The sequence below is a fragment of the Panthera uncia genome, assembly GCF_023721935.1.
Source record: "Panthera uncia isolate 11264 chromosome E2 unlocalized genomic scaffold, Puncia_PCG_1.0 HiC_scaffold_19, whole genome shotgun sequence".
Classification (NCBI taxonomy): Eukaryota; Metazoa; Chordata; class Mammalia; order Carnivora; family Felidae; genus Panthera; species Panthera uncia.
In genome coordinates, this window is record NW_026057588.1 from 9,679,260 (window position 1) to 9,695,013 (window position 15,754).

General features: G+C 55.6%; 1 protein-coding gene across 1 annotated transcript; it reads left to right on the top strand.

The window, feature by feature from the left end:
* The first annotated feature begins 799 nt into the window (after positions 1 to 799).
* On the top strand, positions 800 to 10,299 carry DACT3 (dishevelled binding antagonist of beta catenin 3). The gene is made up of 4 exons (XM_049621092.1): positions 800 to 1,104; positions 6,636 to 6,732; positions 6,872 to 7,024; positions 8,021 to 10,299. The coding sequence occupies exons 1-4, from the start codon at positions 856 to 858 to the stop codon at positions 9,415 to 9,417; spliced, it is 1,896 nt and encodes a 631-aa protein (XP_049477049.1). The 5' UTR covers positions 800 to 855; the 3' UTR covers positions 9,418 to 10,299.
* Positions 10,300 to 15,754: the final 5,455 nt, after the last annotated feature.

Sequence of the window (15,754 nt, forward strand, 5' to 3'; positions counted from 1 at the left end):
GGGAAGCCTGCTGCAAGATGAAAATGCGGAGCCCCTGGTTCAAAAAATAAGAATTTCAAGACAGGAACAGCCGAATATTAAACCAAGCACAGGGCCCTCCTAAGCTGGTCACACGCCGGTGAAGCCGGTCCCGCTTAGAAGCATCATTTTATGGGAGGATGCCGGTCTTAGCCAGGCTGGTCCTCTGGTTATACAGCTGAGTGTCTGGGAAGGCTTCCTGGAAGAGGAGGCCAAATCAGGGCTCGACTCAATAACCCTCTCCGCCCCCTGCACAGCCTCAGCAGCTTAGGGTTGCTAGGGGTGGGGGGGGTGGGGAGAGGAACAGCTGCCAAACTGTCACGTGGACCCATTCCCTATTTATAGATCACCCCTTCCCCTCTCGCGGGACAGTCCAATGGTAGCCTGAGCTCGCCCGCAAGGGGGCGGAACCAGCTGCGGGACCCGGGAGGCACGGACCAATGACATTGAAGCAAGGGCGGACTTGTTTCATTGTGACGCGCGAGGGGGCGTGACCAGGCCCCAAAGGCTGGCAAGCGGTGGGGCGTGGCGAGGCCGCCCAGAAGCAAAGCGAGTAGGAAGCTGCGAGCATGCGTCGCGTCGGGGGGCGCGGGTGCACCGCCGAGCAGCTTCGTAAAGGAGGGTAGCAGCCAATAGGCGACGGTTGCTCTGTCGCCGGGGGCGTGGCCATGCAGATAAGGCGCGGGTGGGCGGCCCAATGGGCGGGCGCCTATGCAGATGAGACGGTGACAGCCGGGCCAGCGGGCGGGCGGGCAGGCGGGCTGTTGGGGCGGGGAGGTGGGACCCGGAGAGGGGTGGCCGTGGGGCCCGGCCGGGCTGGGGTGGGGGGCCGCAGCCATGATCCGGGCCTTCTCGTTCCCGGTGAGCCCCGAGCGGGGCCGGCTGCGGGGCTGGCTGGAGGGCAGCCTGGCCGGGCTCTGCGAGTTGCACTGGCTCCGGGAGAGGCAGGAGTACCGCGTGCAGCAGGCGCTGCGGCTGGCCCAGCCCGGAATGGGGGGCGCTGAGGCCGAGGACGAGGAGGACGCCGATGAGGACGAAGATGCGGCGGCGGCGCGCCGGGCCGCAGCGGCCCTGGAGGAGCAGCTGGTGAGGGGCCGCCTGTCCGTCCATCCCTCCGCCCCCGTGTGTGTCTATCTGTCTGTCTGTCTCGGTTGGATGCTCAGACACCCGTTGCGGTGGGGGAGGGGGAGAGGACAGGGGGTGGGGCTGGAGACCCAGGAGTATGGGCGGCGGGCGGGATCTGGCCTCCTCGACCCCAAACTGGGGGGGGGGGGGGGGGGGGGGGGGGGGGGGGGACTGCATCGCCTCCGCCGGGGCCTCGTGAAATGCACAGACCCTTTCCCCAAAGAAAATTCTTCTAGGCGCTAAGTATGTGTCAAGCCTGGGCCGAGTATTTGGTATGCGTTGTCTTCTTGAAGCTTGGGGGAGAGGAGGGTGATAGTCCTCATTTTGCAGAGAAAGAAGCTGAGGTTCAGAGATGGCAAGTGACTCACTCAAGGTCACACAGCCGGGATCCAAACATGCCCCGCTCCGGCCCCGCTACCAGGGCTCCATCTTCCCTAAGTCCCGATGTGCTTGGAGATCTCCGGAGGGGGCGGGGCGGGGTGGGAGGGGGGGAGGGGATCCTCGGGCCTCCTGAGGGAGGGACCACTGCTGAGAGGAAGCTTGCAGTCCCTGAGGACCCCGCGGTCATCTTTACTCTCTGGTGACACTTTCCCTCCTTTCCTACCTGGTCCCAGCCTTGGTTAACCCCAGAAGAGGCAGGTTGAGGCAGCGTGGGGGCCCGACTTCTGAACTCCGCGAGTGCTCTCATGGTGGAAAATGAGGCAGAGGTCTCCAGAAGGACTTAAGGAGCACCACCCCTCTCTCCTTCTCTGTCATTTGTTCATTCTCCTGACCTCTTCCTGGATTCCCCTCACTCTCTCTCCCTATTGCCACATCCCTGTGACTTTCAGTGTCTGTTTCTATCTTTCTTAACCCTCTGTGTGTCTATCTCTGTCTCCCCAGGCTTCCCTTGCATTTCTGCACACCTCTCTGTTCCGGCCCCAAGTCCCTGTCCCCACCCCCCCCTTCCCCTCCCCCCCCCCCCCCCCCCCCCCCCCCCCCCCCCCCCCCCCCCCCCCCCCCCCCCCGGCTCTCCCCTTGCAGATCCCATCCCCAAGCCCGTGTGTGGTCAGAGCTTCCCGTTTGGGGAAACCTGAGCCGGGGTGGCGGGGGAGGGGGCTCTCCCTGCTGCTGACCTCCATTGCCCCCGCCCCAGATGGGGAATGGGGAGGGGGTCTGCAGCCAGACTCCGGGGCTGCACGCACAGCCCCTCCCCCGACTGGGAGCGGGACCCTGCACATTCTTCTCTGGAAACAGAAACAGCTGTGGGAGGCCCCACCCCCTCCCAAAGTTGGAGACGCCTTGTGGGGGCCTTCACCCCGCTCCCCACCCCCCCCTAAACTGGCTGGGCTTGGGAAGGCACCTCCCACCCTACGAGGAGAGGGAGAAAGCACAGGGATGGGCAGGCTGTGTCCTTCCTTCCTGTCCCTCGGTCTCGCCCTCTCTCTGCCTCAGTCTCCTCTCTCTGTCCTTCAGCTTCCCCATCCCTGCCCCTAAGTCTCCCCCCTTCTCCGCCCCTCTGCCTACCCCCCCCACCGAGGTGGTAGTGGAGAGGCCTCTTTCCCCCCACACTCTCCAGGCAAAGCTCCGTCCCAGCGTCAGGGAGGAGGCGGTGGCAGGCAGCGGGAGAGAGACAGCGGCACCGAGGGAGGAACAGAGAAACGCTAAATATAAACTCCTCTGCCGTTGGGGGTTCCTGGGTCCTTCTGAGGAGGGTGTGGGTACCTCCTCTGATCCCTGAGCCTCTGTCTTAGGATACTTCCCCCTCCCACCCCCCCCTTGTGCCCCCCTCCCCTGCCCCAGGAATACACTCCCTTTGAAGCAACAAAGATTGAAGCCAGACTTGATTAGTTTCTAATAGGAATGGTGGGGGGTGCAGGTGAAGACGAGGGATATTCAGAGAAAAGAGGCAAGAATCCTGGATGGGGGTGGGGTGGGGGTTCTGTTCTCTCCCACCAAGAGAGAGGGTCCCCTTCCAGCAAGAAGGACTTAAGTTAGACTCGCAGAAGGACTTCCTAATAGAGATGAAGGGAATTGGACGAGCAGTGGGGGGGGGGGGGGTGGGGACAAAGGTCTGGAAACGTTTGGGCAAAGGGCTCTCCAGGGGTCGTAACCCCATGCATGTTAACCCTCCCTGGATGGCGGACGGTCCCCTGGCAGAAGGGTTTGCAAAAAAAAAAAAAAAAGATGAGGGGCATTGTGGGTACACAGGGAGCTAGATTCAGGCCAACATCCTTCTGGTCTTTTAAAGAGTTATCATTGCTTCGCACCTGGAAGGGATGGGGGTCAAACTTATAAACAGTGACAGTGTGTAGACTAGGGTGGTGTTGGAGGGTCCAGGTGCGGGGGAAGGGGAGGCCTCTCCTGTCTGTCCCCCTTAACTCCTTCTGGGAACCGGCGTGACACGGGCAGAACTTCACTCCCTCCCCCCCCCAGCTCCCAAATCGATCCTTTCATCTTTATTTTTAATTACACGAGTGAAACATGACTTTCTATTTTCCTTGTTGAGACAGTCAGCACTTTGGGGGCGCCTGGGTGGCTCAGTCGGTTGAGCGCCCGACTTCGGCCCAGGTCACGATCTCCAGGTTCGTGAGTTCGAGCCCAGCGTCGGGCTCTGTGCTGAACAGCTCAGAGCCTGGAGCCTGCTTCGGATTGTGTCTGTCTCCCTCTCTGTCTGCCCCTCCCCTGCTCATGCTCTCTCTCTCTCTCTCTCTCTCTCTCTCTCTCAAAAATAAGTAAATAGTAAAAAAAGAAAGAAATTCAGAGCTTTCGTGTAATAATCAAAGCTAGCATTTATTAAGAGCTTAAAAGGAACTGCTATTTTAGTTCATTAAATCCTTATGACACCCCATAAGAGAGAGAGTTGAATGCCATGTTGCAGAGGAGGAAACCAGGGCCCAGAGAGGGGAAGTAACTTGTCCCAGGTCTCCTCGGAATCGACACTGTTGTCACCTTGGCGTGGGTCCCTCCAGACCTCTTCCACAGCTTACATACCAAGAAGTGTAGTGTTTTGCTTTGCTTTTTAATTTTTATTGTACTAAAAATTTTTTTAAATTTATTTACAGAGAGAGAGAGCGCGCGCATGGGTTAGGGGCAGAGAGAGAAGGAGAAACAATCTCAAGCCGGCTCTGCGCTGTCAGCCGGAGATCCCGGCACAGGGCTCGAGCTCACAAACCGTAAGATCATGACCTGGGCCAAGATCAAGAGTCGGATGGTTAACCGACTGAGCCACCCAGGCGCCCGATGCTTTGCTTTCTCACAAATTCCAGGTCTCTTGGGTGAGGTCCTTGGGGGGACAATGCCAGTGGTTCTCAAGGTGTGGCCACTGGACTAGCAAGATGGGGGTGGGGGGGGACTTGCAAGATATGCAAATTGGGCTCCAGCCTGGAAGCTCTGGAGGCGGGACCCAGTAATTTAGGCGCGAACAATGCCCTTCAGGTAATTCTGACTCACGCTGGTGCTATGCCCTTTCCTTGTCCGCCTGGAAGCTCTATGTGAGTGATGACTGTATACACATATGGCCTCCTTCCGTTTTGACAGCTGCATAGTATTCTGCTGTATACGTTCATCCCTTCAGCAAACATCTCCTGAGCGCCTACTCTGTGCCAGGCACTGTGCTATGCACTGGGCTTGGGGTGGGGGGGTGTGTGGGGGGGGGGGGGGGGAAGTGGGGGAAGGACGCAGCGGCCAACAAAGCAGACAAAACGCTCTGCCTTCCAGGAACCACATTTAGTGAGCAGACAAAAAACAAATGACAACCCAATGTATCATTCTGAGCCAGGAGGTCATGTGGGGGTGGGGGTGGGGAATGAAAGCAGGGCAACAGGGTGCAGAATGACTGGGGAGCTATTTTGGAAAGACTGGTCAGAGGAGGGATCATGTAAAGCGAAGATCTGAACCCAGCAAGGGAGGGAGCCAGGGGGAAATTCAGGGGAAACACATCTTACAGAGGTAGGAGCTCGCCAGGCGCAAGGCGTGCTGGGGTGGGGGGTGGGGGACAGCAAGGAGGCCAGTGTGGCTTCGAGGCTACGGCAGAGTGAGCAAGGGGGCGATTAGTAGGGGGGACATGACGACGTGGGGTACGTGGGCGCTCCGGGAACGCTTCTAGCCACCCCTGATACGACACAGTTGGGCTGGCCTCTTGGGTTCTGCTCAAAGATGACGCCACCCTGAGCATCTCTGCACAGCCCAGGGCAGGAGCCCAACGTGGACCTATTTGTTGACTTTGCTCCTATAAACAAGCCCAGAAGGGGGCTTCTGTTCTGGGGGCGGGGGAGGGAGGGGTGAGGACGGGGGGGGGGGGGGGGGGGGGGGGGGGGGGGGGGCGTCTGCGGGGGAGCCGGGCCGTCTTTCTGCCCTAAATAGGCAGGGCTGGGCGCCTGGCCTCCCAGCTCCTCCCCACTCCCTGCCTCCGGCCCGCCGTCCAGACAAGCCGCTTTTGTCTGAGGGTCAACCGTCGGCCCCGCGGCTGCCGCCACCTCTGGCCTCACCCGGACCCATGTGGGACTCTTCCTGGATCTGTTTTCCAAAATGGGGTTAAGCCCTAGTGTCTCAGAGGCCCCATCTGTGTTGTTTCAGCCTCACCCCCTTCCCTAATGATGGCCGCTCCGCTAAAAGGGTTTTCACCTTCATTCATTCATCCCTGATAAGAAATGGTCATTTCCTGCAGCAAGAAGGATCCGGGATAGACTCAACAGAAATTTCTCATGGGGATGAGGGGCGATGGGAGACATGGGGGGGGGGTAGGAGGGGGGTGAGGCTTCTGGGTAGGAATGAAGCAAGGGCAGGAGGAAGATGCCGTCCCCCAGGCAAGCGAACCTGCTGGGGCTTGTTGCTGTAGTACCCACTAAGGCTAGACTTACAGACGGACTTTCCAGTAGGTGTTGGGGGGCGGGGGAGTGGTTCTTCCCAAGAGAAGGAGCAAAGGACTTAGTATGAGTCGTGGTCTGCCTATTTTATCCATATGAGGGAAAGAACCGGTCTGCAGCAGGAAGGACTTAAGGAAGCCTTGCAGAAGGACTTTCTGCTGCCGATAAGGGGCAGTGGGGGGACATGGGAGCATCCAAGAAGAGAAGGTCAAGGACTGGAGAAGGTGGACCCCATGGCTAAGGGATCTGCTAGGTAGCAGCGAATTGCCCTTCCAGCTAGACCACCTGAGCTTAGGCTCAAAGAGGGACATCCTAATAGGTATTAAGGGGCCACGAGCACAAATGGAGGGAACACCTGATAGAGAGGGAGCAGGGGCGGGGCCTTCTGAAGCTTAGCACACCCAAGAGACGGTGATGTCCCTGCAGCACGAAGGACTTGAGTTAGACCATCGGAAGGACTTCTATTGGGCTGAAGGGACAGAGAACTTGAGGCGGGAGATCCTGGGGCTTGGGTGCTTTTACCCTTTCGAAATCAGAGCCTCATTGTCAAAGTGAAACCCTACCCGTGGTCTGGGAAGATGTGGGGGGCTCATTGGCAGAGGTTGGGGGGGCATTCTGACCAATCTGCTTTCCTCATGCCCTCAGGAGGCCTTGCCTGGGCTCATCTGGGACCTGGGCCAGCAGCTGGGAGACCTGAGCCTGGAGTCTGGGGGCCTGGAACAGGAGAGCGGGCGCAGCTCAGGTAAGCAGGGCGTGCCTGGGATACCCCCATCTTTCCTCCTGCCCCTACCTCTCAGGCTGCCTCTTGGTCTCTTCCTTTCCCCACCCCTGGCTTCCCCGCCCAGCCCCTGATGATCTCTCCTCTTCTCCTTGGAATCCAGGCTTCTATGAAGACCCCAGTTCCACGGGGGGTCCAGACTCACCACCCTCTACCTTCTGTGGGGACAGTGGCTTCTCTGGATCTGGCTCCTATGGACGCCTGGGTCCCGCTGAACCCCGGGGCATCTATGCCAGCGAGAGGCCCAAGTCCCTAGGTAAGGTGGGTGGGGTTGGGGCCCTGAGAACCAGGGAATGGACAGTAGGAGAATGGTTTTGAGCCCAAGCTTCTGAGTCAGACTGACCTGGATTCGAATTCTGGCTGTGACATTCCCCTTTCGTGTGATTTTGAGCCTGTTGCTTCTTTCGGGGCCTCCGTGTCTCCCTCGGTTAAAGTGGGATTGATAACAGCACCTACGTCGTCGTAGGGAAGTTTTGCATATTCAGGGAGCCTCAGCCCTAATTGCTATTAGACTTGGCACCCACGGTAGCCACTCGGGAAACAGGAACTGCTGTTGTCCATTTATACAAGTAAGTTTCTGAGCCCCTGCTATGTGCCGGCGTAGCCCTATCCTAGTGGTGAGGGATGCAGTCATGGCGGGGGGGGGGGGGGGGGAGGGGAAGACCCCTGTCCTCAAGAAGCTGACTTTCCAGTGGGAGAGACAGATAATAAACAAGATAAGTCAGATATAGACAGACAGAGAAGAAAGTTAGGGGAAGGGGACCAGGGAGGGCGTCCTCTTTGGAATCGGCGAGGAAGTTGCCATTTTAGAAGACCCGGCCCCGGGGAAGATGTCACTGAGACTGTGACATTTGAGTGGCGTCCTAAAATAAGTGAGGCAGTGGGCCAAACAGATATCCTCAGGGAACAGTGTTCCAGGTAGCGGGAACAGAAAGTGCAAAGGCCGTGAGGCTGGAACGTGACTGGCAGGTGCAACCAGGAAGCCAATGTAGCCGGAGACCTAAAATTACAGAGGAGAGGCGTCAGAGATGGCGGTCAGAGAGGCAGGGGCGGGACAGACCATTCAGGGTCTTGTGAAGATGTGGTTATGAACCTGGTAGGAGGGAAGGGCGGGGGGAGAGCAGGGTTTTTGATGACAGTGATGGAGGAGGGGTAGGCAACTTGACCCTCCTAGGCTCACCTTAGAAGGGGCTTCGAGAGTCTCTCCACTCTCTTCCTTTTTTTTTTTTTTTTTTTTTGCCTCCCTCCCCAGGAGACGCCAGTCCTAGCGCTCCAGAGGCGGTGAGCGCTCGGGCAGCCGTGCCGCGATCATACTCGGCGCCCTACCCGACGGCAGCGGGCTCCGCGGGCCCGGAGGCCTGCTCCTCCGCGGAGCGGCGGGCCCGCGCGGGGCCCTTCCTGACGCCCAGCCCCCTGCACGCCGTGGCGCTGCGCAGCCCGCGGCCCTGCGTCCGGCCTCCTGCGGACTCGCCGGACGCCCCCGGCACCGGGCGGCCCCTGGACGGCTACATCTCGGCGCTCCTGCGCAGGCGCCGCCGCCGGGGGGCGGGCCAGCCCCGGACCAGTCCCGGGGGCGCAGACGGGGGCCCGCGGCGCCAGAACAGCGTGCGCCAGAGGCCGCCCGACGTGTCCCCGCCCCCCGGAGGCGCGCGGCCCGCGCCCGAGCCCCCAGTGGAGCGCGCGGGGGGCCGTCCCGCCAGCCCGGCGCCTTTGGGGCGCTCCTGGGCCTCGCCGTGGGAGTCGGAGACGGCGCCCGAGCCCGCCGCGCCGCCCGCCGCTCCCTCGCCCCCCGACAGCCCGGCCGAGGGTCGCCTGGTGAAGGCGCAGTACATCCCGGGCGCGCAGGCCGCCACCCGCGGCCTCCCCGGCCGCGCGGCGCGCCGCAAAGCGCCACCACTGACCCGTGGCCGCAGCGTGGAGCAGTCCCCACCCCGGGAGCGTCCCCGGGCCGCCGGCCGCCGCGGACGCGTGACGGAGGCCTCGGGCCGCCGGGGCTCGCCCAGGGCTCGCAAGGCCGCGCGCTCCCAGTCTGAGACCAGCCTGTTGGGCCGCGCGGCCGCGGTGCCTCCGGGGCCCCCCAAGTACCCCACGGCCGAACGGGAAGAGCCCCGGCCGCCGAGGCCCCGTCGCGGCCCTGCGCCCACACTCGCGGCGCAGGCCGCGGGGTCCTGCCGCCGCTGGCGCTCCACGGCGGAGATCGACGCTGCGGACGGACGCCGCGGCCGTCCCCGAGCCCCGACAGCCCGCGGCCCGGGGCCCGGCCCATCCCCGTCGGCTCCGCAGCGCCGTCTTCTCTATGGCTGCGCGGGCAGCGACTCTGAGTGCTCTGCGGGGCGCCTGGGGCCCCTTGGACGCCGGGGTCCCACCGGCGGCGTCGGCGGCGGCTATGGGGAGAGTGAATCGAGCGCCAGCGAGGGGGAGTCGCCTGCCTTCAGCTCCGCATCCAGCGACTCAGACGGCAGCGGTGGCCTGGTGTGGCCGCAGCAGCTGGTGGCAGCCACCGCAGCCTCTGGGGCAGGGGGTGGTGCAGGTGGAGGGGCACCCGCGGGCCCCGCCAAAGTGTTTGTGAAGATCAAGGCTTCCCACGCACTCAAGAAAAAGATACTGCGTTTCCGTTCGGGTTCTCTCAAGGTCATGACTACAGTGTGAGTTTGGGGGTTTGCTCGGGCTCCCCCTTCATGGCCTCTGCACCACCACGCTCCCAATCACTGACCCTTCCATACCTCCCTTCCAAAGACCACCATTTTCTCTGCTTCCAAAGACCCTTCCTCACTGCCCCCATCCACTGCAGTCTTGGTTGAAAAGGCTCCCCCTCCACCATAGGGAGGAATGGGGGAGGAGCCCTGTTTGACCCAGTTCAGCTGCTGGCTCTGCAGCCCTTGGGCAAGAAAGTTCCCTTTGTCTGGGCCTCACTTTTCCTCATCTGTACTATGGGTGTAATATGGTATGCGGAAGGGGTAATTCAGTTCGAATTTCCCCATTTTAGTTTAGACACTTAGTCCGTTTGTTCCCGTTCACCACTGTCACTGAACCCTCTTATTCCTCCTTTCCATGCCCAGATATGGTGTCTCCCCCCCCCCCCCCATTCACAAAGTGCCCCCATCCATGTCCCTGGATTCTTAAGCTATCCCCTTGGCACCGCGGTCAGAGACGCTGTGTCTGACCCAGGTGGTGCCTGCAGAGTGCCCTGGGAAAGGAAGGAGCACTGACTTTGGGGTTTTGAGGGTCAGTTAGGAGGTGGTAGCACCTGGAAAGAAGGACTCTTTCGCCTCTATCCCGGGACAGTTATGGAGGATTAGGAGGTAGAAGAGGGGAAGGAAGATGGTTTCTATCTCATGCCCCCCCTTTTCTCCCCCCTCCCAGAGGGAGTGGGGAGAGCCCAGGATGACCCTCAGCTGTTCCAATCCAGTATTTTTTTTTCTTTTTTTAAATTACTGTATTTATTATGACGATGGTGACTCCCCAGTGCACAGGGGGGCCAGATTCTGTGTTTCTCTAACCTCTTTGTAAATAAATGCACACTGTTCCATACGTGGTGGACTCTCCTTCTGTGGTAAAACGGCTTTCCTTTGGACTCACGTTTAGTGAGCAACTATTATTTGCTTTGAACATAGGGGTGTCTAGAGCCAGGTGGCAGATCTCAGGGTGGGTCTCAACCTGATTTTCCTACCATGGGGCTGTTTTACCACAATGAATCTGACCTTTGATTGAGTTGTGTTTGGTCACAAACATGGTTTCATAAAAATATAAGTGAAGGGCCGACCCAAATTTCTTTTCTCAAAAGTCATCATAGTCAGTTTGATGTGTATCCTTGAAGGTTTTCCTTTATGTGTTTGCATACATATGTGAATTTAAGTAACTATATAAATATATAACTATATTATACATATATACCATGTATATTTACATATATACATATATAAATTGAACCATATATTTGCATTATTTATCACTTTTATTCTATTATTATTATTATTATTCTCATTTGGTGGTGTTGAGTCATCTGTGTCCAGAGATTTCTTTATGGGAAGGATTTTAATTAAGAATTAGATATTGGGGTGGGGGGCACCCGGGTAGCTCAGTCGGTTGAGCGTCCAACTCTTAATTTTGGCTCAGGTCATGATCCTAGGGTCCTGGGATAGAGTCCTGCGTTGGGCTTCATGCTGAGCCTGGAGCCTGCTTGGGATTCTCTCCCTCTCCCTCTCTCTCTTTCTCTCTCTCAAAAAAAAACAAAAACAAAAACAAAAAAAAACAAAACAAAAAACAAATCGGTTTCTTTGATGGTTATAGTACTATTTAACTTTTCTATTTCTTCCTGTGTCAGTTTTACTAAGTTGTATTCTTCTAGGACATTGTCCATTTCATCTCCATTTAGATGACATTTCCCTATCGTTGTATAATGATTGTTTTTTAAAGATTTTATTTATTTTATTATTTTTAATTTTTTTTTTTTTGAGAGAGAGTGTGTGAGTGAGCAAGGGGCAGAGAGAGAGGGAAAGAGAGAAAGTGTGGAGCCCGAAGTGGGGCTCAAGGTCACCTGAAGCAGGGCTCGAGCTCACCCAAAATGGGGCCGGAACTCACAAACCCTGAGATCATGACCTGAGCAGAAGTCGGATGCTTAACCCACTGCACCACCCAGGCGCTCTAAGATTTTATTTTTAATTAATCTCTACACCCAACGTGAGGCTTGAACTTACAACTCCAAGATGTAAGGCTTGAACTTACAACTCCAAGAGTTGCATGCTCTACTGACTGAGGCAGCTAGGTGCCCCCCTCACTGTATTATTATTATTAGCTGCATAAGAGTCCACTGTGGGATTGTCAGCTCTCCCAATTATTTTGCTGTTAGGGACCTTGCTGCAGGAATGTCCTTGTACATACCTCTATGTGCATATATGTATGTATTTCTGTAGGCTTCACTCCTAGAAATAGAATTGTTTGGTCATTAATGTACACTCATTTAAAAACTTTTAATTGAGGGACGCCTGTGTGGCTCAGCTGGTTGAGCATCCGACTTCGGCTCAGGTCACGATCTCATGGTTTGTGAGTTCGAGCCCCTTGTCGGTCGGGCTCTGTGCTGACCGCTCAGAGCCTGCAGCCTGCTTCGGATTCTGTGTCCCTCTCTCGCTCATGCTCTGTCTCTCTCTCTCTCAAGAATTAAAAAAAAAATTAAAAACTTTTAATTGACATTGCCACACTTCCTCTCACTAAAAGCACCCTCAGCTGATATTTTCATTTCTTTTTTTAACATTTTATTTATGATTTTTTTTTAATTTTTTTAATTTTTTTTTTTTGAGAGAGAGAGACAGAGTGCGAGTGGGGGAGGAAAGGAGAGAGAGGGAGACACAGAATCTGAAGCAGGCTCCAGGCTCTGAGCTGTCAGCACAGAGCCCGACGTGGGGCTTGAACTCATGAGCTGTGAGATCATGACCTGAGCCAAAGTTGGACGTTCAATGGACTGAGCCACCCAGGCGCCCCTCCCATGTTCTGTTTTAATTAGCATGTCTCTCTCCCATTCCCTTGAGGCAACACATGCTTTGGTATATTCATTGGCCCACTTGTAATTCAGTGAATTGCCTGTTCATACTCTTTGCCCATATTTCTATTGGATAAGTTCAATAATCATACCCATTTCATGGATGGATAACTAGAAGTTTGGGGAGGGGCCATTACTTACCCTGATCACACAGCAAGAAGGAGGGAGTTAGGGCTAGAACCCATCCCCCACCTGACCCCACAGTCAGGCGGAGAATGGTATTTGTTCTGCTTTTTGTGTCTAGATGGGTGGGTCCACCTCTCGGTAGCTTTGAACTCTGAGAGAACAGGAGACCAGGCCAGCTGTGCTCACCTGCATCTCCACTGCCCACTGAGGCACCGGGGAAAGAGCAAGGAACAAAACAGAAAAAAGAAGTTTCCTTCCTTGTGGAGTTTCCATTCTAGAAGGTGGGTGGGCAGTGTGTGTGTATGGATAAACAAGTATTTCTTTTTGCATACCAATGAATAAAAGTCATTTTTAAAAGTTCGCCAAGGGGCGCCTGGGTGGCGCAGTCGGTTAAGCGGCTGACTTTGGCTCAGGTCATGATCTCATGGTCCGTGGGTTCGAGCCCCGCGTCGGGCTCTGTGCTGTCAGTTCAGAGCCTAGAACCTCCTTTGGATTCTGTGTCTCCCTCTGTCTCTGCCCCTCCCCCACTCGCACTCTGTCTCTATCAAAAAATGAATAAACGTTAAAGAAAAAAATTTTAATAAATAATTAAATAAAATAAAAGTTTGCCAAGGGATGCCTGGGGGGGCGCAGTCGGTTAAGCGTCTCACTCTTGATCTTGGTTCAGGTCATGATCTCACGGTTCGTGAGTTCAAGCCCAGCATCGGCTTCTGCACTGATGGTGTGGAGCCTCCTTAGGATTCTCTCTTTCTCTCTACCCCTCCCCTGCTTGTGCTCTCTCTCTCTCTCAAAATAAATAAAGATTTTTTAAAAATTGCCAGGAAAAGCCACTGCTTGTCAGGCCTTCCTTTGGGAATATTTGCCTCATCTCCATTCCATAAAAGTGGCAACTCAGAAAGGGAAAGGGACTTGTCCAAGGTCACACTGGCCACAGGGGTCAAAATGGTTGAAGTACACCTGGATGACCTTTCTTCTTGCTTAAGATTTTGGTACAAACTCATTAAAAAAGAATAATAATAAATAAATAGCAGGGGGGCGCCTGGCTGGCTCAGTCTGTAGAGCGTGTGGCTCGTAATCTCAGAGTCCTGTGTTCAAGGCCCACATTGGATGTGAAGCCTACTTAAAAAAAACAAAAAACAAACAAAAAAAACCCCACCAAAACCAAAAAATAACAACTAACTGTGAAATTGAGCATTTATTGCATGCCAGACTCTATTCTCAGTGACTCAAGCCTCACAGCCTCGAGGGTATATTAGAGAGATGATATATGGATACTAATAGGCCCATTTCACAGATGGGGAAACCGAAGCACAGAGATGTTAAGTAACCTACGTGAGGCTAAGTAGCAAAGCCAGAATGTAAGTTCAGGTTGCCTAAGAGTCTAGGCTCTTAAGCGCTGTCCGACATAGCTTATATGGATTCTCTCTAGAAGGCTACAAAAGGAACTGCTTACAGGCACGGGAGCTGGGGGGCGGGGCAGGGGCGTTGACATAACAAATAAATTCTGTAATTTGCTAAAGGTGACAAGGATTATGGGGGAGAACTGAGCAGAGCTACGAGGAAATTGGGTGGGGTGAGGGAGCAGAGATGTTTGTGATTTTCAGTAGAGTCATCAGGATGGTCTCATTGAGAAGGGGACATTTGAACAGAGATCTGAAGGAGGTGGGGGAAGTGAGGCATGTGAATAGCATGGGTGACGGACAAAAGGGTGGGAGTAGCCGGAGGGGGGGGGCAGAGAATCCTAGTGTCTGTCACATTGTGTGGGGCCTCATGGGCCATGGTGAGGATTTGGGTTTTTACTTCGAGGGAGGTGGGAGCCATGGGAGAATTCTGAGCACAAGAGGGACTTAGGAGGTTTTTTTTTTGGGGGGGGGGAGGTGAAAGGGTTAACAGCTCTATTGAGATATAAGTCACATATCTGGGTGCCTGGGTATCTCAGTCGGTTAAGCTTCTGACTCTTGATCTCAACTCAGGTCTTGATCTCAGGGTTGTGAGTTCAAGCCCCCAGCTGGGCTCCACGCTGGGCGTGAATCCTACTCAACAAATAAAAAAGTCAAGGGGCACCTGGGTGGCCCAACTCTTGGTTTCAGTTCAGGTCATGATCTCTCAGTTCTTGAGTTCGAGCCCCGCGTGGGGCTCTGGGCTGATGGCATGGAGCCTGCTTGGGGTTCTTCTCTCTCTCTGTCTCAAAATAAATAAACATTTTTTAAAACGTTGAGATACAATTCACAGACCATAACATTCACCCAAATCGAGTTCAGTGGCTTTTAGTGCGTTCACAGAGTTGTACAACTCTCCCCACAATCAACTGAAGAATATTTCCATCCCAATAAGAATATTTCCATCCCGTATCTCCAGCCCTGACAACCACTCACCTACTCTCTCTGTCTCTGTATTTTGGACATTTCATACAAAGGGAATCATGCAATAAGTGACCTTTTGTGGCCGACCTCTTTCACTCCGCATGATGTTTTCAAAGTTCATCCACATGGGAGCACGTACCACGGCTTGATTTCTTTTTCCCGCCGAATGATCGTCCATTGTCTGGACGGACACACCACATTGAGCTTTTCCGCTCCTCGGCGGATGGACATGTGGGTTGTTTCCACTTTGGGGCTATTATGACCAAAGCCGCAGGGAAACATTCAGGTACAAGTGTTTGGAGGTATGTGTTCATTTCTTTTACGTAGATACCTGGAGACTGGAATTGCTGGGTCCTACGGTGACTCTTTAGCCTGTGAAAAAACTGCCAGGCTGTCTCCTACCCTGGCTGTGCCGTTTTCCTTCCCACCTCCTCGCCAACACGGGCTATTATCTGGGGGCTCCCTTTCAAACAGGGTCCCTCTGGCTGCTCTGTGGGGCCCCGGATGAGGGAAGCCAGCGAGGAACTGTGGCTGGACCGGAGTGCCAGCCGCAGAGGAGGCGAGAAGTGACTGCAAGCCGGAGTTCATGGCAGTCGTAGCTGAGCCTGCAGTAGGAGGGGGTTTGGCGGATGGGGCTCAGTGTTGGACGCGCCGAGTGTGAGACACCCGCGGACACCCAGCCGGGAATATACAGTGGGCCATTGGGTATGGGACGCTCGAACCACTCCTGGCGTTCACGGCCCATTTCTTGAATAATTAAAGTCAAAGCGGAAGCCGAATCCAGGGTCTCAGTTTCCCCCTCCGGAAAATGGGCACAATAGGACCACTGACTGCTAGGCTCTCACGAGGCCGGGGCGACTCCTGGGCAGCACAAGGCGGGATTGCACGTCTGAAAACTGAAGTTACACGTCGGGTGGAAAGACGGCTGGGGGCTGCAGCTCCGGCGAGAAAGGGAGGGCAT